The sequence below is a fragment of the Cervus canadensis genome, chromosome 24, assembly GCF_019320065.1.
Source record: "Cervus canadensis isolate Bull #8, Minnesota chromosome 24, ASM1932006v1, whole genome shotgun sequence".
In the NCBI taxonomy this organism is placed as follows: Eukaryota; Metazoa; Chordata; class Mammalia; order Artiodactyla; family Cervidae; genus Cervus; species Cervus canadensis.
Genome location: NC_057409.1, coordinates 6,055,796 through 6,082,140, shown reverse-complemented (window position 1 = coordinate 6,082,140; position 26,345 = coordinate 6,055,796). Strand labels below are relative to the sequence as shown.

Below are 26,345 nucleotides of genomic sequence, written 5' to 3'. Positions count from 1 at the left end.
ACCAAGTGCTCTGGGGCAATGGTTCTCAACCTTGACCACACCGCAGAATCAATGAGGATCTTTCAAAAACTGTGATGCCTGGGCTGTATCCCTGGGGACTAATGGGGGTTATGCCCCAGACCCTGGTGGTTTTTATAAGCTCTCCAAGTAATTCCAATGTGCAGCCATATCTAGTGCCAAGAAGGCAAACACATTCCCTCTTTTGTGCCAACTAAAATCAATGGGTAGTGACTTTCTAGAATATTCACTGGGGAAGATCTGTGTCTGCCACAGGTGCTGAGTAGGAAGTGTGGCATAAAAGCCAGGTTATAGAAAGAAAGTCACTTTGACAGAACCCTTCCTAGGGGCCGGGTCCTGGCCTACCTGTTTGCACACACATATTGCAGTTTAATCCTCACAATAACATAGACATCATCCCCATTTTATAGATGGAAAAATAAAGAGGACCCCAAGGTGAAGGATAGCTACACGGCTCAAAATAGCCTGGAGTTAAAACTCCCTTCTGGGTCCTCCCCATCATTCTATGCAAAGCAAAGAAAAAAATGGGCCTGAAGGTTGATTACGCCCAGCTCCCAGCTGGTCCAGCCTCTAGCCGATCTCCAGAATTTCTCGCCCCAGCCCTTTAAGAGATAACTACTCCGAACAGCCGTGGAGAAGACAGTCGCTTTCCACACCCATGCCTATATGTACTTACTCTTTTCTTGGGGTAGTGCAGCAAGCAGCTCCCTAATCTGACTTCTGTCCCTTCTCACCGCATTAAAGGTGAACTGTTCCTATAAAGTGCTGGTCTCGTTCTTTTTCTGAACCTCGCCTTCTCTGACTTCCTTACCCTACACAAGGTAGTTACACAACTGGGATTTGAACGGAGTTATGTGAATATGTGTGGGCTTCCCAGGTGACTCAGCGGTAAAGAATCTGCCTGCCAATGCAGGAGATGAGATTCGACCCCTGGGTTGAGAATATCCCCTAGAGAAGGAAATGACAACCCACTCCAGTATTCTTACCTGGAAAATCCCATGGACAGAGGAGCCTGGTGCTATGGTCCATGGGGTGGCCAAGAGTCAGACATGACCGAGCACGCACACACACGAATGAATATGCAACAACGAGGCTGATCCTGGTGGTCTTCAAACTGTGTTCCTCGGAGTCCAGGGTCCCTCAGAGGCCGCCGGAGGAGCTGGTGTGGGTGATGGCAGTTCTGGGGGGCCCCAGGGTCGACTCGAGGCTGTTTCCTGGCAGTTCCCATTGCCTTTCCTACCCACGCGGGGCTGGGCAGACACGCCTCTTGGAGAGAGCATTCCCGGGTCAAGGGCCCAAAGCGTTTCGGGTCATGTGGTGCCACGCAGTCTCCCTGACAGATGTGCCCCTCTCCCCGCTGCTCGGGGACCCCAGAAACTAATCCCCCTGGCGTACGGAGGATTAGGGCCGGGAAATCGGAGCCACATCTGGCAGCCTCCGGGGAGCCGGCAGGGAGCTTGTGCAGGGCCATCCTCTTACCCGGGAACACGGGGGCTCCGGGAGGCGCAGGTCAGAGCTGCCCCGTCCTCCTGAGCCTGCCAGGAGAGGGTGAGTTGGGGGCAAGCCCCTAGGGCTCTGACAAGGCTTGTTTCTGAGGTTTGAAGCGGGAGGAGGAGCTGGAGGTAGAGACAGTGGTGGGGAGAGTGACCAACTGTGCTGGTTCCCCCCGGACGGAAGGGGTTTGGGGCTTTCGTGCTGAAATCAGGACAGACGGGGCAGACCTGGGCAGCCAGGGTTTTTTCCTGAGTTTGTTTGTTGTTGAGCCTTTGAGACGGAGCTTCATGAAATGGGGACATGGTCCTTACCCTAGAAAACCTCATGGTGTTGGTTGGGGGTGTGGAGACAACATGGGAGATGTATTCACGTCTGGGAACTGCGAGGGCTGGTCTTGGTCTTCCTGCCTCATCTTCTGGCGTTTCTCCAGCTCCCTCTTCTCTTTTCCAGCCTCCAGGAACTCTCTTCTCTCCACTGACTCAAATTCCCCACTCACAGGGTCTCCTGGACTATAGATCTGACTCCTCAAGGGCTGGAATCTTGCACGCCATGGAGAGAATGAAGACCCAGGTGAGGCATAGCCCCACAAAGTCTTGCTTCAGATATTGACCTAAATCATAAATCACCCCCACATCACCTTCCTTGTCATCCCTCACATCTCTAGAGTTTGCACTGCAGGCCGGGAACCATTTCAGGTGTTTTCTGGGTATTGTAAGATTCTCAAAACAAACCGGAAATGGATCCTCCTCTTTTTTCTGTCTCAGGGGGCCTGCCTGGAGTGCCCCCAACTCAGCCCCAACCACCTTTTCAATGAAACTTTCCTCCTGCTCCCACCCTGAGGCTGAGCTCAGCAGCATCTCAGAGCCCCAGAGCCCCGTGACAAGATCTGTTTACATCTCTTGCCCAGAGGAATTATTATAACAACGTCAGCTTCCAGTTCATGAGTAGCTAGTTTTGAGGGGTTTTGCCTGCATTCTCTCAGTTCAGTTCAGTTCAGTCGCTCACTCTTTGCGACCCCATGGACTGCAGCACAGCAGGCCTCCCTGTCCTTCACAGTCTCCTGGAGCTTGCTCAAACTCATGTCCTGAGTTGGTGATGCCATCCAACCATCTCATCCTCTGTTGTCCCCTTTTCCTCCTGCCTTCAATCTTTCCCAGCAACAGGGTCTTTTCCAATGAGTCAGCTCTTCTCATCAGGTGGCCAAAGTATTGGAGTTTCAGCTTCAGCATCAGTCCTTCCAGTGAATATTCAGGACTGATTTCCTTTAGGATGGACTGGTTGGATTTCCTTGCAGTTCAAAGGACTCTCAAGAGTCTTCTCCAACACCACAGTTCAAAAGCATCAATTCTTCAGCGCTCAGCTTTCTTTATAGTCCAACTTTCCCATCCATACATGACCACTGGAAAAGCCAGTAGTTTTCTCGTTTACTCTCCCCTAAAGTCTATGAGGTGTAGGAATGATGGCCATGCCCATTATGCAGACAGGGAAACTGAGACTCACAGAGGGGAAATCATTTGTCCACAGCTTGTCCACAGCTAATAAGGACAGAGCCAGAATCAAGTGCCAGGCCCCAGAGCCCTTGTGCCTGACCTCCAATCACCCTGCTGGCTCCATGAGGGACAGACGTGAGCCGAAGGGAGGAGGGCTGGGCCCCGGACACAGCCAGCCCCTGGGGGTTGTATTCCGAATGAATGGCTGGGTAAGGTCTGTCCCAGAGTAGCCAGTGAGGAGAAGAGAGCTGAGGGTCTCTGGGCTACAGACCATCTGGAGAGGGAGCTGAGTAAACTGTGTTATGGCTGGGATTTGAGAGAGTTTGGCTCTGCGGCCCTACTCTGCGAGCATCTTCCAGTTGGGAAGGGAGAGGGGAGAGATGCCCTGTGGCCATTTCAAGTCAGAATGTGAGCAGCCGGGGAGCACTTTTAGACACTAGACATGGACCCCACCTTTGGGTTTACTAGAATAAATCCTGAGACTAGAGAGACATGAGATGAGGCCGGACTCCAGAGGAGGGCTGCAAATCAGGCATGCAGAGAACCCAGTCACAAGTTGGGGTCGGGTGGTACAGGGATGGGGCTAAAACCCCACCTCCATCATCTACCGCCCATGACCTCTGCAAGTCATCGCAAATCTGTGAATTTCGTTACCTCCAAAAGAGACCTGTACCCCATTAGCAATCATTCTCCTGTACCTCCAGCCACCGGCAACCACCATCTACTTTCTGTCTGTATGGATCTGCACATTTGATATTAAGGGAATTATATGAGGACATTTAATATAAAGGGACATTTATACTAAAGGGAATTATACATGGCTTTTTGTGGCTGTGGGTTTATAATGTTTTCAAGGTGTCGATGTTGTAGTACCTCATTCCTTCTTGTGGCTGAATAATATTCCATTAGATATCCCTAACTTTATGTGTTCATCATTGGATAGACCTTTGGGTTGTTCCCATTTTTTGGCTACTATGAGTAGTGTTGCTATGGATATTCAAGTACACATGTTTGTGCAGACATGTGTGATCTCATTCATCAAGGGCAGCAGAAATAGCCCAGTGTTAAGGATGCCAGACTCTGGAGCCACCTGTATAGGCTCAGGGTCCAGCTCTGCCACATGATACTGTGTGGTTTGGGGTAAAGGGCTCAGCAACCCTGACACTCAGCTTCCTCACTTGTAAACTATAGGTAGTAGTAATAATACCATCTCATGGGCTATTATGGGAATTAAATAATTTTAAGCTTCCCTGGTGGATCAGTTGGTAAAGAATCCGCCTGCCAATGCAGGGGACATGAGTTCGGTTCCTGGGTCGGGAAGATCCCCTGGAGAAGGAAATAGCAACCCACTCTGGTATTCTTGCCTGGGAAATCCCATAGACAGAAGAAGCCTGGCGGGCTACAGTCCATGGGGTTGCAAAAGAGTCTGAGCAATTAAACAAGACGACTGAGCAACTAGACAACAATACAACAGCAACATAAAGTAGTTACAATAATGCTCCACACATAGCAGGTGCTTACTATGTCTACTGTCTCAAAACAACTTGGCAAGGTTACTACCTTTCCTATCTTACAGGTGAAGAAACTGGGAGTGGCCCAGGATTTTCTGGGTCTTAGGGTGATGTATCCTGGATTTGAACATGGGCTTTGCTTTGTAAGGGTGTCATCTGTGATTAAACATTCTAGAGGCCCGATGTTGAGACCCAGCTCTCCAGCAGCTGGCCGTTCCTCACTCTTAGAGGAGTTGTGCTATGCTTACCCACTCACTGAGCAAATCCTCACCAGGCCCCTAGAACAGGTTAGCCACTGAGGTCAGCAGGGAGCTCAGCCGGGAGACTGTGCAGAGTTGGGCCAGCCAGGATGGCTAGGCATTAGACATCAGCAGGTCAGCTCCCTGAGGACAGGAATTCTGACACTGGCTCACTGCTTAGTCCCCAGGGCCTGGAACAATTGTTGTTTAGTTGCTAAGTTGTGTCCGACTCTATGCAACCCTATAGATTGTAGCCCCCCAGGCTCCTCTGTCCATGGGATTTCCCAGGCAAGAATACTGGAGTGGACTGCCATTTCTTTTTCTCCAGGGGATCTTCCTGACCCGGGGATCAAACTCACGTCTCCTGCATTGGCAAGCAAATTCTTTACCACTGAGTCACCTTGGTAGCCCCCAGGCCAGCTCCCTGCAGATAGGAATCCTGCCACTGGCTCACTGCTGAGCCCTGGGGGCCTGGAACAGTGTCTGACACCTAATAGGTGCCAGGAGAGGGCTGTTAAAAGCATGAATAAATGAAACAGAGCAGGCTAGCCCTCAGTCCTGGGACAAGAGGTCTGAATCTTGAATTCCTTCCCAGTTTTCTCGTTCTGCAGGCCCCCTAGGAGGGACAGAGGAGGGTTAGGGAAGACCAGGGAAGAGTCCTTTCACAGCACAGTTTAGGTTACAGCAGCAATGAAGATAGTTCAAAAGAGACATAAAGCAGGACCTCCCTGATGGTCCAGTGGTGAAGAATCTGCCTGTCAGTGCAGGGGACACAGGTTCGATCCCTGGTCCTGGAAGATTCCACATACCTGGGAGCAACTAAGCCCGTATCACAGCTATTGAACTTGCACTCTAGAGCCCGCAAGTTGCAACAAGAGAAGCTCACATACCGCAACTACAGAAACCCCACATGCAGCAATGAAGACCCTGTGCAGTTAAAAAAAAATAAAAAGAGAGAGAGAGAGAGTGACGTAAGATGCACTAGGATATAAAGGTGGAGAGTCGAGCCAGTTGGATTTGAATCCCAGTTTTGCTACCACCTTGCTCTGCAACCTTGAGCAAGTTGCTTCACTGCTCTGAGCCCCATTTAATCACGTCTAAAATGAAAGTTCTCAAATCCACTTCAGGAGCAGATAGTGAAATGTGGTAAAATAACACTTGTTTAGGTGAACAGCACAGGCCAGGCATAAAGCTCACACTTAACATATGATGTTCATCATTTTTTAGACGGGTCCTTTCCTTCCTGTAACTGCAGTTTGCCCACCTGGAATTAAGAAGTTTCAACAAATGCTTGTGAAGGCTCGTCAAGAACTTTGGTTGTGTAGCTCTGCATCTAGCTGTGTGCCTTTGGGCAAGTCACTTAACTTCTCTGAGCCTTATCTGTGACATCAGGGCACTAACGCACCTACCTAACAGGGCGCCTGATTCGCCTCTTAAAAGGCTTAGCACAGTGTCTGCAACACTAACTGGAAATGTTTCCAGGAGACTAAGTTGGCCTCGAGGGAACACGTAGCTTTTCCTGGGGGCCAGGTCACAGTACGCACTGTCTCTTTAGATTCCTTCCCACCTCCCCACCAGGCCTTCCTCACCCTCTGTGTGACTTCAGGCCTTGGTCTCATTTTATAATCCCTGTTTCCTGCCCTTGCCCACCTTCCAAGCCACACTTCCTCAGCCCCCCCCATCTGTCTGAGGGAAAAGGCCCCTGTTTCTCTGAGCCTCACCCTTCCTTGAGCTTTCCAGGCAGGTCCCTTTTCACTGCAACGTTTTTTAAAATATTTATATTTGGCTGCACTGGGTCTTAGTTGCAGTGCACAGGTTCTTTTCAGGTTCTTTCAGTTGCAGCATGTGGGATTCAGTTCCCCACCTAGGGATCAAACCCTATCGCACCGATAATTGTAGAACAACTGCTCTCCTAGAGAGAGAACTGGATTTGCACGCAGTGGAGGCTTATGCCAAGTGCCCTTGGAGGGACCTGGGGGAGGAGAGTTGGGGAAGGCTTCATGGAGGAGGTGGTATTTCAGGTGGTCTTAGATATCTCGCTAAATACACAGGAGAGAGAGGGCATGCCCAGCAGAGGAAACAGGCTAGGCAGAGGCACAGAGGTCTGCGGGGCAGAGCTGTCGAAGGGGCCGTACTGGGGAGGTGCTTGGTTTTACAGGTGCGAAACTCACCCCAAGCTGTGGGCTCCCCTGGTGTCTGGGTGAACCTAAGGCATAGGACTCATTTGAAAAGACCCTGATGCTAGGAAAGATTGAGGGCAGGAGGAGAAGCGGATGACAGAGGATGAGATGGTTGGATGGCATCACCAACTCAGTGAACATGAGTTTGGGTAGACTCCGGGAGTTGGTGATGGACAGGGAGGCCTGGCGTGCTGCGGTTCATGCAGTCGCAAAGAGTCAGACATGACTGAGTGACTGAACTGAACTGAACTGAAGGCATAGGAAGGGCCAGGCCCGGGGGGGTCCCTCTCTCCTCCCCAGTGCTGACCCCGTGTGGGCCTGCCTTGCCCTTCCCCTTCCAGGCTGGCCGGCAGCTCAGTCTGCTGAGAGTGAAGAAGAAGTGGCTCTTACCAGCTTCCTGCAGCTTTTTCTTCGTGCTCTCTGTGCTCATGACCGGCTGCTTCCTGTGGCAGTATTACCTCCCCAAGCTGAAGACTGGTGAGTGCCGGAGCCTCCTTGAGTCGTTCCCCGTCCCTGATGGTCCCCATGGGCTTTGAGTCACCACTCCTGACCTGAGGGAGGACCACAGATTCAGACTCAGGAGCTCTGACCTCCATGCAGACTCTAGCTCTCATGAACTGTGCATCTTTGGACCTCCTTCTGTGCCTCGATGCCCTTCTGTATAACCTGAGGATCCGAACGCCCCTGGGGTTTTCTTAAGCCACTGACTCTGGGGCGGGGGGTAAAACTCAGGGTCCCCCCTCGCCCAAAGTGCAGTGTTTCTCTTGCTCTGGCTTCAGCCCTCAGGGTGAAATCTCCAGGCTCTACCTCCCTTTAAAGGCCTTCCTCCAGCTTCAGCTAAGACCCTGGGAGGAACATGTGCCGGTGTACATGGACAGCAGCTGCCATTTCTTGACCTCTGCATCCTGGGCTGGTTAAGGCTCAGTAAATGAACCTCCAGGGCAGGTAATATCCTGGCCCTCTGTTGCTATAGCAACCCCTGGGCCCATCGGCCCTCTAGGATCTCGGATGGTCCAGGGTCCCAGGTCTCTGCTGCAGTTGGGGAGAATGTCTCTCTCCGTTCCTCTGAGTCATCCTGTGTTACAAATGCCTGGGCTCCCAGAATCCTGCAGATTTTTTCAGAAATGCCTCCTTTTATTTTCTTGCCAGCTTCTTCCTCTCCCAGCCTACCCTTTCTTTCTAGGGTAAATTCCTTTATCAAGGGTTTCTTAGTCCCTCTAGCGAACAGTCCCCAAGAGGGTAGGTTGGCCTGTTCTCCAGGGCCTTGCTTCTCAAACTATCAAACTACCAATCTGTGGCAGACCAGCCTTATGAAATAAATTAAAAAATGAATTATATTAGGGAAATAAATGAAAAAGAAAGACTACAAAATAGAAGCCCAGGTTTTCAGTAATTAGATTCAACATTCACAAGATTACTCTGAGAAACTGCTATAAAAGTTTCTAAATGTTCTCTCTCCAATTTTGTACTTAATTTGTCACAAATGGGAAACAGTTTATGGAACCATCCTGGGTCCATTGACTACAGTGATCTGCGTCCTCATCCTCACATAGGCATCACCTGAGAGGTTGTTATTAATAACAATGAGGATGAAGTCGTCGAGAGATCTTCTGTAGGGTTTGTGATTTTCCTGCTTGGGACCATATCATCTGATGCTGGGTAACAAACCACCTAAACTTACTGGCTTCAAACAGTGATCTATCATCTCTCATGATTCTATGCGCTGGCTGGCAGTTCTCCTGCTGGTCTAACCTGGGTTCTCCAATGCAAGCAAGTTCAGTGGACCTCTCACCCATGTGGATTTTCCCTCTCAAGGTCGCTATTCCAGGCTTGTCCACGAGAGGGAAGTGTTCCAAAACAGCAAAGGCGGATTAAGGTCTAGCTTTGGGAGGTGCACAATCAATTCAATCTCATTCTTTCCGCCAAAACAAGTCACACAGCCCCTCTGATTCAGGAGGTGGGAGGGTCTCAAGAGCTTGTAGCCACTGTGAACCTCAGGGAGCCTTCTCCCAGTTCTGAGTGGTCTTGGGAGGCAGTGGAAGGTTTATTTATTTAAGTGAACTTTTTTTTTTTTTCTCCAAAGCATCCCACCAGACACAAGACCTGCTGGCACATTAAAAAAATAATAATTTTTTATTGTTTTTTGGCTGCATTACACAATATGCAGAGTCTTCATTCCCCAACCAGGGCTCGAACCTGCATCTCCTGCAGTGGAAGTGCAGTCTTAACCACTGGACCACCAGGGACATCCCTGGAAGGTTTAGGAAAAGGTGGTCCTGGGGGGTTCTCATTCTTACCACCCCACACCATCCTTAAAGGATGCGGGGAGGTCCGGGGGCTGTAGAGACGGTCTCAAGCCTGAGTCCTGTCCTGCCAAGTTCCATACCTTCCCTCTGAGGTTGCAAGGAAGCATACACCAGGATAAAAGCAGGATGGGGCTCAAACCCGGATGCCCAGACGCACTGCTCTGGGGATGGAATGAGTCCTTCCTGGTGGTTTAAGCCTGAAGCCTCAGCCCTGAGTCCACTTCTCCATCCAGATATATAATCAGAGCTGGAGAAAGGGGGACAGAGAGAGATGTTGCTGTGGCTGCCCCTCGGAGCTGGAACCTAAGTCTGCTGACTCTACAGAGGGAGGAGGCTGGTCATATGAGACAGAAGGGCTGCCAATGGGCACCTGTGGCCTGACTGGTCTCTCGAAGGCCAAGCCGCAGGTGGTGAGTTTGGGACTGAGCTGTTTCCTCCCAGGCAGGCTCTGCCTTTTGCTCTTGACTGCCCAGGGCTGGTACCTTGTGGTCAGGGGGTGCCAGGTGGAGGGCTGGTCCTAGGGCATGAGCCTGGCACTTGCTGCCACCTTCCCACCTCCTCTACAATGACCCCTAGACTCCTATCCTGATTTCTGTCCTTCTCTCATTTTGTGATGTTCCCTCCAGGTTCCTTGGGACCAGAGGTGACCTCTGCCCCCGTGAGGATGTGTCCCCAGCACCCTGAGCCTGTGCCCCTGGCCCATCCCCTCCCTGTGTTGAAGGAGGCCCTGGAAAAGGTCAGTGATGACCCAGGAGAGAACTGACTCTGTGCACCAGGCCAGGCTGAGGAAGGGGAGGGCACGCCCTCTGCACTGATAGTGGCATTCATTCATTCAGTGTATAATTCTTGAGCACTTGCTCTGTCCTACACACCAGCGATATGGCAGAAAGAAGACCCTGTTCCGCTCTGAAGGAGCTACTAGTCTGGAATGAAGAGAACAGTCAACATAATAAGTATTTATCACAAGGGCAAGAGTGAAGACAGGGAAAGTTTAGGGGTCATGGGACTTGGAGTCATGGAACACTTCTGGAGGAAGTGGTGTCTAAACTGAGAGCTGAGCAGGTAGGAGATACCCAGAGGTTATGTGTGTATATAGTAAGGGAGCTTGGGGGTGTGAATGGTGTGTTCCAGATAGAGGGAACAGCATGTGCAAAGGCCCAGAGGCAGCAAAGTCAGTAGGAGACACATGTAGAAAATTATGAGGAAATTCAGCCTAGTGGGGGCCATAACTGGAGGTGGAGAAAGATGAGGTGGGGAGGATCACAGAGCTATTGTAATATGATTAAAGACACTCCATGAAATTAAAAGATGCTTGCTCCTTGGAAAAAAAACTGTGACAAACCTAGACAGTGTATTAAAAAGCAGAGACATCACTTTGCCAACAAACGCCCACCTAGTCAAAGATATGGCTTTTCCAGTAGTCATGTATAGATGTGAGAGTTGGGCCATAAAGAAGGCTGAGCGCCGAAGAACTGATGCTTTCTAATTGTGGGGCTGGAGAAGACTCTTGAGAGTCCCTTGGACTGCAAGGAGATCAAACCAGTCAGCCCTAAAGGAAATCAATCCTGAATTCTCATTGGAAGGACTGATGTTGAAGCTGAAGCTACAATATTTTGGCCACCTGATGCGAAGAGCTGACTCATTGGAAAAGACCTTGATGCTGGGAAAGATGGAAGGCAAAAGGAGAAGGGGGTGGCAGAGGATGAGATAGATAGCATCACCGACTCAACAGACACGAATCTGAGCAAACTCTGGGAGATAGTGAAAGACAGGGGAGCCTGGTGTGCCGCAGTCCCTGGGGTCGTAAAGAGTTGGACACAAGGACAAGAACAACCGCCCATTACAACACTTACCATCGCAGGATGGCCTGACACTAGAGGGCGCTGTCAGTCAGGTCTAGTCTGTGCCACTGAGACCCCAGTCACTTGGGTCACACACCTTCAGTCAGTTCAGTCGCTCAGTTGTGTCTGACTCTTTGTGACCCCACGGACTGCAGCACGCCAGGCCTCCCTGTCCATCACCAACTCCCGGAGATTACTCAAACTCATGTCCATTGAGTCGGTGATGCCATCCAACCATCTCATCCTCTGTCGTCCCCTTCTCCTCCCACCTTCAATTTTCCCCAGCATCAGGGTCTTTTCCAGTGACTCAGTTCTTCGCATCAGGTGGCCAAAGTATTGGAGCCTCAGCTTCAGCATCAGTCCTTCTGATGAATATTCAGGACTGATCTCCTTTACGATTGACTGACTTGATCTCACCTTCAGAGACATAAAGATCAGAAAGTGGAATCTAGAAAAATGATACAGATGAACTTATCTGCAAAGCAGAAACAGAGACACAGACATGGAATACAAACCAAACGTATGGAGACCAAGGAGGATAAAGGGGATGGGATGAACGGGGAGACTGGCGTTGGCATATATACACGCTGCTGCTGCGTCATGTCAATCATGTCCGACTCTGTGCGACCCCATAGATGGCAGCCCACCAGGCTCCCGTCCCTGGGATTCTCCAGGCAAGAACACTGGAGTGGGCTGCCATTTCCTTCTCCAATACGCTACTATGTAAAAATTTTTAAAAAGGAGTATATGTGCAGCAGCCTGGGTCACACAGCCTGGCAGCGGTGGGGAAGGGTTTGAAATTCAGTCTGTGGGACAGATGAAGGAAAGGAGGATGATGTGTTCACGTAACAGCAGGCATAGGCCAGTGCAGAGAGACACAGTCCCTGCCTGCAAATACACAAGAAGCTTTTGTGAGGGAGACAGAGCAGAAGTACTGCCTCCCAGGGGTGATACTAATTTAAAAAAATACATCAACAATAATAACTGTAGCTGCCTTCTCGTGAGAACTGGCGTATGCCTTGCAGTGTGCTAACTTCCCTTTATGTTATCACCGTGTGAAACCCTAGCTAAAGAGGAGGAAACTGCGGCAAAGTTAGCACAGGTGGGCTTCCCTGGTGGTCCAGTGGTTAAGAATACGCCTGCCAGTGCAGGAGACACGGTCCGGGAAGATCCCACAGGCCAGGGAGCAACAGAGCCCATGAGCCTAGAGCCCATCCTTCCCAACAAGAGAGGCTGCCGCAGTGAGAAGCCAGAGCACCGCAACTAGAGAGGAGCCTTTGCTCGCTGCAACGAGAGAAAGCCCTCCCGGCCACAGAGACCCAGCGCAGCCAAAAATACATAAATTAGAGGAAAAGTTAGTACAGGGGTGGAAACTACAGGTAGACTGAATTCAGTTCAGAGAATGTCAAATCTCTTGGCCAGGAGATGCTGGAATGAGCATTGGGTTCCAATCCTGATTTCCCTGTCATGAGCCACTGGGGCAAGTGGCTTCATATCTCAGATTTTCTCACCTGTAAAACTAGGGGGGAAATCAGCACTGACTTATTATGAGGATTAAGCAAGACAAGGTATGAACATCATTTTGTATTGTGTCTGGCACATTCTAAATGTCCAATAAGTGTTAGCAGTTAATCATCATTAAACTTCATCACCGAAAATAATGAAGTATTAATATTTCCAACAAATGTTCAAAGAGAGCATTAGGGGCCCTCTACAAATACTGAATTCTCCAACGCTAGGGGTCAGACGAGGCTTTTGCTGTTGTTCAGTTGCTAAGTTGTATCTGACTCCTGGTGACTCCATGGACTGCTTTGTCCATGGGATTTCCCAAGAATACTGGAGTGGGTTGCCATTTTCTTCTCCAGGGGATCTTCCCGACCCAGGGCTCGAACCCACATCTCCTGCACTGCAGGCAGATTCTTGACCACTGAGCAACCAGGGAAAGCCCAAGATGAGGCCTACTGAAGGTTTTCTAGGGCATCAGACAAGGGTTTGATTAGGTCTTAACCCCTCCTTCTTCTTATATATTTCCAAGGAAATGTTTCTTTGAACGAAAATCTTACAAGGAAACCTTATATACAAAACAGATTCCAGGGGATCTGCTTTGATTGCAGCTGGGTGGTGGCCGACCCCATGGGAGATAGTTTGACAGCCCAAGGTCTGGAGGCTCACTGGGGCTCCCTTCCAGCCGCTGGCAGGGAGGTCAGAGGGGAGCTAGACAGTGGGTGCTGTGTGCAGGGGGTGGCGGTGGAAGGGCCTGGTGGGGAGAAGGACACGTGTGCTCTAAGCCGCCCGCTCGTCTCTTCCCAGGTGGACAGGATCCTCCGCCAGGCCCTGTCTGCCCCGGGCCTGGCTGCCATGTCTGCAGTTGTCATCCACAATGACACGGTGCTCTGGACTGGGAACTTCGGGAAGAAGAACGGTTCAGACCCGGCTTCTGGGCCCCCCAATGAGTACACCATGTACCGGTCAGCTGGGGGTCCTGTGGCGGGGGCGAGGGATGGGAGGACCAGGCGGACTTGGGAGGCAGGAGGACTCATGAGAATTATGACTGGGTTGGGGGGGGCGGATCTGAGCTACCAGGGCCCTTTCTTAAGTCTTGGTAATTTCATAGGCGAGGAGACTGAGGTCCAGAGTGGCCCAGTGAGGGTCTAACATCACACCACAGGCTAACAGTGAGGTCCAGAGTGGACCAGTGAGGGCCTAACATCACGCCACAGGGTAACAGCTCAGAAAGGAATCCCTTTGGGAGAGTCCTTAGCCTCAAAACTCCCAAACTGGAAAAGACCCCCGTGTGTTCCACCCTACCCCCCTTCCAAGTGACACAAAGGAGCTGTAACTTGTTCCTGGGTCCCCCAGCCAGGTTTCTGACAGTCAGCAGCAGTGGTCCAGATGGAAGTAACTTGGGACACACCCAGAGTCTCCCCTCCTGGGTGCTACCTGTAGGATCCTCGGCCCTCACAGTGCTAAGTGAATACATTTGCGCCTAGGGATACTTGTGAGGATTACAGGAGTTTCAGTCACGCTGCACCTGCTATGTGCCAGCCAAGGGGCAAAAAATATTTGCTATCACCTATTGAGGGCTTCTCTGGTAGCTTAGGGATAAAGAATCTGCTTGCCAAGCAGAAGACACTGGTTTGATCCCTGGGTCAGGAAGATCCCATTGAGAAAGAAATGGCAATCCACTCCAGTATTCTTGTCTGGGAAATCCCATGGACACAGGAGCCTAGTGGGCTATAGTCCATGGGGTCGCAAGTCGGACACGACTGAGTGACTAAACAATAACAAATCACCTACTGAGCACTTACTACCTGCCAGGGATGTTGCTAAGCACCTTGCATGCATAATCTTGTTCCATCCTTTCTAAAATCCATGAGACAAGACAATGAAATTAAATCTCAGAAAAGTCAAGTATTTTTTCCAAGGAAACTCAGCTGGTGAGAGGCAGAGGTATGATCCCAACTCGGGTCTGTCCCAGAGTGGGGAGTTCCTGGTGAGGGCCTGGTGCAGGAGGAGGTGGTCAATGGGTATCCCTCCGGCCCAGCCTCATTGCCTCTGCTATGTTCTCAAGCATCTCAATGGCATTCCACAGAGGCTTGTGGATTTCCACCTGATACGGTGAATAAGGGTGGACTCAGTGCTTTCCTGGGCTTCTCAGGTGGCTCAGTGGGTAAAGAATCTGGCTGCAATACAGGAGATGCAGAAGACACAAGTTTGATCCCTAGGTCAGGAAGATCCCCTGGTGGAGGGCATGGCAACCCACTCCAGTATTCTTGCCTGGAGAATCCCATGGACAGAGGAGCCTGGTGGGTTACAGTCCGTGGCGTTGAAAGAGTCAGACGCGACTGAAGCGGCTGAGCTCACATACACACAGCGCGTTCCTGATGACACCAGAAAGTTGGAGGCTGGCGGTGCAGGGTGGAGGTGGGCTGTGGAGCCAACGATGCCCGCTGCACCCTTATGCCTCTCATTGCCCAGGATCTCCAGCGTCTCCAAGATCTTTCCTGTCCTGATGCTGTACCGCCTGTGGGAAGAGGGCACCGTGGCCTCTCTGGATGACCCTCTGGAGCGGTACGCCAGCGCCTTCACCATTAACAACCCACTGGGTATGACATCAGCCCCCCAACAAAAGAGTCTGGTGGATGGGCTGGAGGAGGTGGGCCCAGCCCCGAGGCCTTCACCTGTCACCCTCCGAAGGATGGCCAGCCAGCTGTCGGGTGAGTGACTCTGAACTTGACCTAGCTTAGCCCAAACCATTTCAGGTAGGGGCACCAAGAAGCATGTTCTCACCCAGCCAGGCTGGGCCCACCCTCCGCTCTGTTTCCATGTATAATGTACATATCACATGACATGTATACATATACATATACATTATGTGTGTGTGTCTATGTATATATATGAACATGCATCACCCATCTTTGGAAGGAGAATAGGAATTAAACCATTGGGTTGCCTCCAAGGAGAGGAACTTGGTGGCTAGGGAGAAGAGGGGGAGGAACACTTTTCATTGTATACCCTTTGGGGTCTTTGGGATTTTGAATCATGTAAATGAACTATTTATTAAAAACTAAATAAAAAGAATAATGATAAAAGATGTGCTAACAAGCCAAGATGAAGTCTCCACGGTGGAAGGGCAAGGGCAGGCTGGGATGCTGGAAGACAAAAGCAGTGGACAGGAATTGGGCAGGAATGGGTGGGAGGGGGTCCGTGGTCTGTGGTGACTGCCCCAGCCAAGGGCAGAAGGCAGGCACTACATGCACCACCCCGAAATGCCTTCTATTGTTCAAATTTTCAGTCGTCAACCCATCTGATGGTAGGAATTCATCACAAGTGCCTACTATTTCAGCATTTGACAAAGTGTGTTCAGGTCTGAGGTCTCAATCTATGGACATGGCTGGTTTTCGCTCCCATTAGTGGATGGTGAACCTGAGGCTCAGCCAGAGAATGCAACCTCCTGAAATTGCCTAGGGAGAACACGATCAGGGGAGGGTGGCCCAGTGGCTAAGGGCACAAGCACTGAAATTCTAACTCTGCCTCCTAGTTGTGTGATTTTGGGCAAGTCACATAACCTCTCTGAGCCTTGTTTTTCTCCTCTGTAAAATGACCAGTTCATGCTATTTTGAGGAATTAAGTGTGCTAATGAATGTGAAGCACTTAGCTGACAGCAGGTACTTGCCAATGTAGCTCTGGTTATTACAGTCAGGAGTAGACCTAGGTTTATTGGGGCCTGATACCATTTTAGGGTCCTCTTTAAAAATATTCCCTGATAGCTCAGGACGTCCCTGATAGCTCAGTTGGTAAAGAATCCTCCCGCAATGCAGAAGACTCCGGTTCGACTCCTGGGTCGAGAAGATCCGCTGGAGAAGGGATAGGCTACCCACTCCAGTATCCTTGGGCTTCCCCTGTGGCTCAGTCAGTAAAGGATCTGCCTGCAATGTGGGAGACCTGGGTTTGATCCCTGGGTTAGGAAGATCCCCTGGAGAAGGGCAAGGCTACTCACTCCAATATTCTGGCCTGGAGAATTCCATGGACTGTATAGTCCATGGGGTCACAAAGAGTGAGACACGACTGAGCGACTTTCACTTTCACTTTAAAAATACTATAAATTCAAACTTATCTACAGGCCTTGGAAGGCGTCAGGCTTTTGCTCCACGAACCTCCTATTAAATCCACTCCTGGTTATAACCTGACCCTAGGGCTCCCTCTAGGGGTACATTGTAGACTCTTCTTCACCTATAGCCAAGGAACCCAGCACAGGAACACATGTAAATCCATGGCTGATTCATGTCAATGTATGGCAAAAACCACTACAATATTGTAAAGTAATTAGCCTCCAACTAATAAAAATAAATGAAAAAAAAAAAACTCCCTACATGTCCTCTCAGTCCCAAAGGGACCAGCTGACCACAGGGCTGCCTGGATAATTTATAGGCTCCCAGGGTCTTTTATGATTGACCTTCACCCTAATCTGGAGCTTTCTCCCATTCTGAGCTTTTCATGCATTCTTAGTTAGGCCCTGCAACAGCTCCCAGGGAGATCAATACAGGTGCTTCAGCCCACTTTACAGTGAGCAAATAGAGGCCCAGAGAGGTAAAGCACACGGTTTGTGGTCACACAGCAAGAAGCGCTAGAGTTAGAATTTAAACCCAGGACTTGGGACTTCAGCCCCCAGTTGTTCAGGCCAAGAGCCTTAGTTATCTCTGGAACCTTTCACTCACTCCCATACCCTCCATATCCCCTCCAGTAGCAAATTCTGTTGGCTCCACTATCAAAATATGTTCAGAACCCAACCCCTACTCACTCGCCCAATCCACCATCATTTAAACATGGACTTTTGAAAGTCTCCTTACAGGATTCCCTGTGTCTGCCATTGCCTGCCCCCTACCCCCCAAGTCTGCTTTCACATAGCAGTCAAAGCTACCCTGATATACGTCAGATTATATCTTTTCTCTGCTCAAACCAATTAGCCCCATCCCAATTAGAGAAGAGACCACGTCCTTCTAGTATCCTATAGCACCCTACAGGTCGGGTGCCTGCACCCCCGATCTCTCTCATCTCCAAAGCCTTCCCTTTTCTCACCCCTCTCCAGCCACACTGGCTGTTTCCTGAGGATCCTCAAACATTCCTGCCTCAGGGCCTTTGCATCTGCTGTTCCCTCTGCCTGAGATATTCTTTCTTCACGGAAGTGTGTGGCTCATTCCCTCACCTCTTCCAGGTCTCACCTGCTCAAGGGTTGCTTTCCCTGTGACGCCTTCCTCTGACCACTTTGTATAAAATAACAACCCCTCCTTTCACACATGTAATTATTTCCCTCCACTGCATGAATATTTATTTGCTTCTTGTCTGTCTCCTCTGCTAGAATGCAGACTCCACGTGGGCAGGGACTTGGTGTGGCTCACCCCTGAGTCCCAGCACCCAGAACAGCCTTTGGCACAGAACAAATGCTTGAACACTATTGTTGAGTGAATGGATGGGAAGGATCCTAATCCTGCGAGCCTTCCCATACTGTCACATCCAAAATCAGAAAACCCCAAGCGGTCAGAGGAGTCAGTTCCACAAGACATACTTGGGCAGCAACCTCAAACATTTTATGGAATTGAAGGTCTATGGTTGATGATAATCATGCTCAGCATTTTATTTCACTGAATCCTCATACCAGCCCCATGGTGGGAATTATTTCCATCCTGTTACAGATAAGGGGACTCTGGCTCAGAGAGGTTAACTGGCTTGCCCAACAAAACACTGGCAGGGGACTTCCCTGGTGGTCCAGTGGTTAAGACTCCATACTTCCATTTCAGGGACATGGGTTGGATCCCTGGTTGGGGAACTAAGGATCCCACATGCTGCATAGTGCAGGAAAAAACAAAACAAAACAAAACCAACAACCCAAAGGACACAAAACCCAGGCAGGACTAGAGTCCATGCTAGAGGATTTTTTTTTTTTAAAGCTGATTTTATCTTTCAACCCATGGAAGGTGGGGGAGGGGTGCACCCAGGGGCCCCCCACCCCACCCTCCGCTGACCCAGCAAATCTGACCACGGCTTCTCCCTAGGGCTGCCCCGAAGGCTCCGCTCCACTTCGCTGTTGTGGAGGGGCAGCACCCAGGAGGCCCTGAGCCTGCTCAAAGATGACGTGTTGGTGGCGGATCCAGGAACGAGGTGAGGGGTGAGCGCCGATGCCAGGAACCTCACAAAGGCACACACCTGTCCTGGGAGACAGCCCATGTAACCATATCCTAGGTGGTCAGAGCCAGGAAAGACCTCAGGGATGACTGATAACCCTGATAACCTCTGGGGAGACTGAGGCCCATGGACGGATGGCAGAGCAAGGCAGTGGGGGAGCCGGGCCCAGATCCAGTTCTGTTTGAATCTCAAGTTCTTTTGATGAATCAACTCAACATTTATTGGGCAGCCACTCTGTGCTTGGAATGTGCAAACCTGAGAAACAGCAGCGAACGAATCCACTCGGTGCCTTCTCATGGAGTTTGCATTCTTGCCAGTCAACAGTGAACATTCTTATTGCTAAACAAATAAACAAGATAAATACAGCTTTTTCCAAGTGCTAGGAAATAAACAGGATGCTGATGAGATAGGGAGTGGAAAGCTGGGATAGCCACTGAACAGAGAAGCTGGGCTCCTGGAGCAGTGGGGCTGTGAGCTGGACAGAGGACAGCAGGCACTCTCCTGCCTCAGATGCCCTCTTCTAGGCCCTGGGCAAGTGCCCTTTTTCCAAATTTGTCCCTCTGTTTCTCCAAATGCTGAACCTCAGGGCCCACTTCTCTTAAGAAAGAAAGGATCTAAGACTTAGCCGTCTGTAGGCTAGAGTCCGCCTTCCAGCTCTGACACTAACTTCCTGAGCAACCTTGGAGGAAGCATCTGCTTCTGTGAACTTCACTTTTCTTATCTGCAAAAAAAAAAAAAAAAAAAAAGAGGCTGGGCTCCTTCAAGAATGTCTAATAGGATTTGTGCATTTTCACCCATTCCCGTGCCTTCCTGAGGCACTATTTTAGAGATTCTGAAACAGCGTCTGCTCTGGGAAAGAAAAGCAACTCCCTATTGATTATTGGTGTCTGCCATGGCTGGGAAGAAGGGGGTGAGATCTTGCCTCCTAGTTGCTATCCTTGAGCTATGTGATCACTATCATTACTTGCGCCACCCAATCCCAGCAGTCTGAGGCTCGTTTTCCTGATAAAGTAAATTATACTGATGTGTAAAGTAGAATCGTTTTAGCACGTTCCCAGGTGCACTGCTAAGACTAGGTCTTTGCCAATCTGCCGTGTGACCCTGAGCAATTCTCTGCCTCTCGCTGGGCCGTTCTCTTTCCAGAGGTAGAATAAATACTGAGTTGTATTCAATGATCTCTGAAGTCTCTGCTAGGTCTGACCATCTCCAATGCCGTAAAGCAGGTTCCTTTCCCGTCTACCTGGTAAAATGAAACTCGGAAGGCTTTTCAGACAATCCGAGCAAGTGGGAAGGGTTTATTTGGGGCCTGGTGATGCCCATCCTAGGCTGCAGGCCAGCTTCCACCCTTCCTCTTCCAGGTGTCATTACAGCACGCTGGCTTTCTCGCTTCTGGCCCACGTCTTGGCAGCTCACACCGTCCAGGGTGACTACCAGCGCTGGATCTTGGAGAAGGTGCTGGAGCCGCTGGGGATGGCAGACACGGGCTTCGATCTGACGCCTTCTGTGCGCGCCCGGTTGGCAGTGGGCTTTTATGGCAGCGGGCGGCCGGCACCTCTGTATAACCTGGGCTGGTACCGGCCGTCGGGCCAGATGTACTCCACTGCCGCTGACCTGGCCAAGCTGGCCATGGTGCTCCTGGGCGGCGGGCCCCAGCGGCTCCTGCACCCGGATGCGTCAAAGACGCTGCTGGCGCCGCTGCTGGCCTGCTCAGGCGCCTACTTCGCAAACGAGACGGGCACGCCGTGGGAGTTCCACGCTCAGCGGGGCTACCGCGTGGTGCGCAAGGACGGCGAGCTGGACGGCTACGCGGCCACCTTCTCCCTGGTGCCGCCGCTGCGCCTGGGTCTCACGCTGCTTCTGGCCGGGCCGCGGCCGCCCGGGCCCGACCTCGTGGCGCAGGCCTACGACGTGCTCCTGCCGGCCATGGAGAGGGCCCTGCGGGGTGCCGAGCTCAGCCCGGCGCCGCCGCCCAGCGCGCGCCCCTTCACCGGCTACTTCACCTTCTCCAACTTGACCTTCTACGACGTGCGCCCCGGGCCGGCGGGCGAGCTGCGCCTGCGCCAGTTCGGGCCCCGCGTGGAGGCGCTGGTGCCCGCCGCCTTCCGCACGCTCACGCTGCGCCACGTGCACGGCCGCGTCTTCCAGCTGCACGTGGCCCGCGAGTTCCCGTGCGCCCTGCCGCTCGGCGACTCCTGGCTGTCCCTGGAGGCCCAGCACGGGCAGCTGGTCAACTTCTACCCCTTGGACCGCCACGGGCTGTCCCCGGGCTTCGATGTGCCGGGCCTCAACACGTACCGGGTGTTGCGGCTGTCGCACAAGCCGGTGTTCAAGACCCAGTGACCCTGGACTCCGTTTTCCCCTGTTGTTGCCTCCCAGCTGTCCAACCTAGTTTTGCAAAGTAAGGCTGCATGAAGGTTTATTGGAGAACCCAAGGAGGGGTAGGGAAGTGCCCCTCAGCGTTGTGGTTCGTGGACCACCGCCGGTTGCCAGCTGTCAAGTTATCTGTCGGAGAGGAAGAGTTAGGTAAGCATTTAGAAACTGTAATAGCGAGTTGACAGAGTACTTTTGTGTGTGTGTGTTGAATCTGAGACAGAATAGCATTGTATCTTTTAAAAATCAACCTTATAGAGTTATAATTTTATGTAAAAGGAAATGAACACATTATCAGGGTACAGTTTGATTTCGACAGATAGGTACACCTATGCCCACAATCAAGAGAATAGAAAAATTTCATCACTCGCCCAAACATCCGTCCTACTGCTTTGCAGTCAGCTTCCTTCCCTGCTCCCAGCCCTGGGCAACCACTGGTCTTCTCTGTCACTTTACATTAGTTTTAGCCTGGAATTTTGTATAAATGGAATCATAGAGTGTAATCTTTTGTGTCTGCCTGCTTTTGCTCAGCAGGATGTTTTTGAGGTTCATTTGTGTCTTTGTGTATATCAATATTTTGTTTCTTTTTGTTGCTGAATAGTATTGGGTTGTACAGATATGCCACAATTGGTTTATCCTTCACCTTTGATGGGTGTTTGGGTTGTTTCTAGATTGGGGCTTTATGAAACAGCATTCCTGTATAAGTCTGTTTTTGTGAATACATGCTTTCATATCTCGGGTAAGTATCTAGGTGTGACTGCCATGCAGTTTTATAAAGCACTGGTACCATTTTATGTTCCCACCAGCCATATACAATGTCTCCACATCTCTGCTACCACTTAGCGTTGTCAGCCTTTTCAGTTTTAGTCATGCTAGTGGTAGTAGTTGTGAAGTCTTCTCTCACTGTAGTTTTAATTGCATTGTATTTATCATATTGTAAAACTTCTTTAAATGTTGTGGGTAGAAGTCCTTTGTTGGATACAAACATTGCAAAGATTTCCCCCCAGTCTTTGGCTTGCATTTTCCTTTTCTTGATGTCTTTTGAAGAGCAGAAGTTATAAAATTTTAATGAATTTTATGCCTGATGAATCTGAATGAATTTGGAGTGTGGGCTTGCCTTTCCTTTTAACAATTAAGCATTTAATTTTGAGAAAATTGTAGATTCATGTGCAGTTGTAAGAAATAATCAGTATACACTTCACCCAGTTTTCTCCCATGGAAACATCTGGCACGACTAGGGTTCAGTATCATAGGCAAGTTATTGACATTGATGCCATCAAGATACAGAACCTTTCTATCAGCTCAGGAATCCCTCCTGTTGCCGTTTTCTGCTCACACCTGCTTGTTTACCAGTCCATCCTGTCCTTTTATCGCCTGGCGACCGACCCTGGCAACATTTCTGTAATTTTGTCACCTCAAGAATATTATATAACAGAAAATAGAGATGCAGATGTGGAGAATGGAATTGTGGACCCAGCAGGGGAAGGAGAGAGTGGGACCTATTGAGAGAGGGGCAGTGACAGAGATACACAACCATGTATGAAATAGCTGGTGGGAAGCTGCTGCTTATAGCCCAGGGCGCTCTGCTCGGTGCTCTGTGATGACCTGGAGGGGTGGGACAGCGGGGGTGAAAGGGAGGCTCAAGAGAGAGGGGGTGTATGTATACTCACTGCCGAGTCACACTGTTGTACAGAAGAAACTTAACACAACTTGCTAAAGCAACTGTTTTCCAATGAAAAGGTTAAATTTTAACCAGGAGTATTCTATAAATGGAGTGATGGAAGAAATTTTCACATACTGAGGTATGGGAAAGGCATTCTACTTACAGTACATGGTTTAGCTTGAACTTTGTGCTAACTAGAACAGATTGCCTTGTGGCCTGTCAAACATACACTGTTGCTTTTCTCTAACCATTAAAGAAATGTGTGCATTGTCCAGACCTTAAGAATGTCTGTTTGGGGACTTCCCGGGTGGTCCAGTGGTTAAGAATCTGCCTTCCAATGCAAGAGACACGGATTTGATCCCTGGTCGAGCAGCTGAGATCTCACATGTTGTGGGGCAACTGAAGGTTGAGTGATGGCTTTTTATTTTTAACGAAACTGCCAAACTGTTCTCCAGAGTGGTTGTACCATTTTATATTCTGGCCAACACTGTGAGTGATCTGATCTCTGCACATTTTGGCTTGCATTTGGTATTGTCTCTCTTTTAACTTTTATTTAAAAAAAAAGTATTTATTTATTTTTGGCCATACTGGATCTTCGTTGCTGTGCGTGCGTTTTCTCTAGTTGCGGCGAGTGGGGACTAACTCTCTAGTTGTGCTGCATGGGGCTTCTCATTGCCATGACTTCTCTTGCTTGTTGTGGAGCACGGGCTCCAGGGCGCCTGGGCTTCAGTAGTTGTGACGCATGTGGGATCTTCCCAGACCAGACCAGGGATCGAACCTGTGTCCCCTGCATTGAAACTGCTCCAGAGAAGCATGGTTTTCAGCACAGCTTTAAACAAAGAACATCAAGCATGACAGGGGTACCTTCCTTCAAAGTATCCCCAAAAATACAGATTTGCACACAAACAGCAAGTTAGTGTGGCCTTGGCACCTACGGAGGGAGACTTATTGAAGTACTAGTGGCATTGACGTCCCAGGAAGGGAGGCAAATATCTGTCTTCAAAACAGACATTGTTTTACACTTTCATTTATTTATTTATTATTTTGGCTTTGCTGGGTCTTCACTGCAGCACTCAGGCTCTCTAGCTGCGTGTTTTTGCGTGGACGTGTCTTTAACTCGTTTGGGTAAACACCAAAGAGCGCAGTTGCTGGGTTGTATGGTAGGAGTATGTTTAGTTTTGTAAGAAACTGCCCAGCTGTCTTCCAGGGTGGGTGTGCCACTCTGCTTTCTCACCAGCAGTGAGTGAGAGTTCCTGTGGCTCCCCATCCTTGTCAGCATCTGATGATGTGAGTGTTCTAGATTCTGGCCTTTCTAATAGATACCAATATATGATGCTGTCACATTGTCATTTTAATTTGCATTTCCCTGATGACGTGTCTGTTAAAGTCTTTGGCCCATTTTAAAAATTGGGTTGTTTTGAGTTTTGAGAGTGTTTGTGTACTTTAAGTAGCAGTCCTTTATCAGATGTGTCTTTTGCAAATCTTTCCCCCAGTCTGTGGCTTGCATTCTCATTTTCTTGACATTTTTGCAGAGCAGTTTTGCAGAGCAGTGTTTTGCAGAGCAGTTTTAAATTTTCATGAAGTCTAGCTTATCAGTGTTCCTTTTGTGGATTGTGCCTTTGGTATTGTATCAAGAAAGTCATCACCGTACCCGAGGTCATTTAGGTTTCCTCCTGTATCATCTTCTAGGAGTTTTCTAGTCTTGCATTTTACATTTAAGTTTGTGACCCATTTTGAGTTATTTTTTTGTGAAATATGTAAGATCTGTGTCTAGATTCTTTTTTTTTTTTTTTGATGTGTATATCTAGTTGTTCCAGCTTCATTTGTTGAAAAGACTGTCTTTTCTTCATTGCATTTCCTTTGCTTCTTTGTCAAAGATCCACTGACTGTATTTATGTGGGTTTGCTTCTGGGCTCTTTATTCTATTCCACTAACCTGTCTGTCTGTCCCTTTGCCAGTACCACACTGTGTCTTGATTACCGTAGCTTTGCATTAAGTCTGGAAGCTGGGTATTGTCAGTTCTCCTCGCTTTGTTCCTCTCCTTCAATATTGAGTTGGCTATTGAGGATTTTTTGCCTCTCCATATAAACTTTAGAATCGGTTTGTTGATAGCCATGAAATAATGTACCAGGATTTTGATTAGATTGCGTTGAATCTGTAGACTAAGTTGGGAATCCTGTTATTTATGTGTTTATTGGCCACACTGGGTCTTCACTGTGGCATGTGGGCTCTCTAGTTGCAGTTCGAGGCTGAGTTACTCTGAGGCTTGTGGGACCTTAGTTTTCTGACCAGGGATTGAACCTGTGTCTCCTCCATTGGAAGGCATATTCTTCACCACTAGAGAAGTCCTAAATCCTGTCATTTTAAATTGTTATATTAATGAAAAACATCAGTGTGGCAAATAAAAGATGAGCACAAATTGCTTGCTGTTCTTTTTATTGGAAGCTGAGATCTGTCCCTGCTTCTTGTATCCAGGTGGGCCCTGGGACTGCTTAACCCAGAAGAATGTAAGAGAGGTGATGAGATTCCAGTTTCTGGACCAAGGCTTGAGACACCAGCAGCTTTCTCTTCCTCTCTTGGGGCCTTGAGCTTTTAAAGTCTGATTACTCTGAGACCTGCTGTACTGGGGCTACCTGTAGACACATAGAGTTTAGAGTCCCAGAGGGGCTCAGACTTCTAGGCAAGCCCAGGCTCCCAGCCATCCCTGCCAGGACTCCAGAAAAGCTGTGAGTGAATCTGTTTTAGATTTCCAGACTGGCAGATCCACCTGCTGAATACCCCTGCTTGAGTTCCTTTAATGCTGTGTGACACCAGAAAAGCCATTACTGAATTCCTGACTCACAAAATGAGTAACTGACTAAATCAATAATATTACAATGAAATAATATTCACCAGTGAATTGTTAATTAAAAATAAAATAATTATTTTAAGTGACTAAGTTTTGGAGTCCTCTGTTGCACAGCAAGAGGTACCTGGAACAGTGAGTCATGAGGCACCCAAGGGAAACTGAGTCATGGCCATGGTTTGAAAACACGCTGATATAAATGCATTGAGCCTTTGCACACCTGTCTGTTTCTGTGGGCATGAGTGGGGGGCTGGATAATATATTAAAAATGAACTTATGTTTGTGCTCATCATGGTTTTCTCTCCAGTTTTCAAAAGGAATCCAGAGATTTAGTATTTTTCTTCTCTGTCTGGGACTTTTGCTAGGTGAAAGCCAGATGATGCTTAAAGGTGGGGGGCACACACCTGGCATACAGACTGCGCCAGGTGGGGTTGTGTGGGGGGGTGAGCATCTATGGGAGGAGAGATGGGAGACATCCTAAGGCTGGAGAGGATTCCTCAGCCATCATCTCATCATGAGTGAGATGAGTTTCTAGTAGTTTCTGAACATCTTTCAGCTGTCATTCTTGTTTCTAAAACATCCAATTCCAATCTTTTTTTAAAAGATTTATTTATTGATTGGCCGTGATGGGTCTTGGTTGCTGCATGCGAGCTCTCTCCAGTTGCAGCAAGCAGGTGCTAATCTTTGCTGTGCGCTGGCTTCTCA

General features: G+C 49.4%; 1 protein-coding gene across 1 annotated transcript; it reads left to right on the top strand.

The window, feature by feature from the left end:
- The first annotated feature begins 1,962 nt into the window (after positions 1 to 1,962).
- Positions 1,963 to 25,375, top strand: LACTBL1 (lactamase beta like 1). The gene is made up of 8 exons (XM_043446075.1): positions 1,963 to 2,082; positions 7,274 to 7,409; positions 9,865 to 9,974; positions 13,390 to 13,547; positions 15,058 to 15,296; positions 18,633 to 18,738; positions 20,121 to 21,285; positions 25,271 to 25,375. Exons 1-7 carry the CDS (start codon positions 2,062 to 2,064, stop codon positions 21,100 to 21,102), a joined length of 1,752 nt encoding a protein of 583 aa, XP_043302010.1. The 5' UTR covers positions 1,963 to 2,061; the 3' UTR covers positions 21,103 to 21,285; positions 25,271 to 25,375.
- Positions 25,376 to 26,345: the final 970 nt, after the last annotated feature.

What these genes read in the sequence shown, in the direction of transcription:
- LACTBL1 (XM_043446075.1), top strand. Translation starts at nt 2,062, where the DNA reads ATGGAGAGAATGAAGACCCAG. An exon ending in CCTCCCCAAGCTGAAGACTG is followed by an intron (nt 7,410 to 9,864) that starts GTGAGTGCCGGA and finishes TGTTCCCTCCAG; the next exon opens with GTTCCTTGGGACCAGAGGTG. An exon ending in TGAAGGAGGCCCTGGAAAAG is followed by an intron (nt 9,975 to 13,389) that starts GTCAGTGATGAC and finishes GTCTCTTCCCAG; the next exon opens with GTGGACAGGATCCTCCGCCA.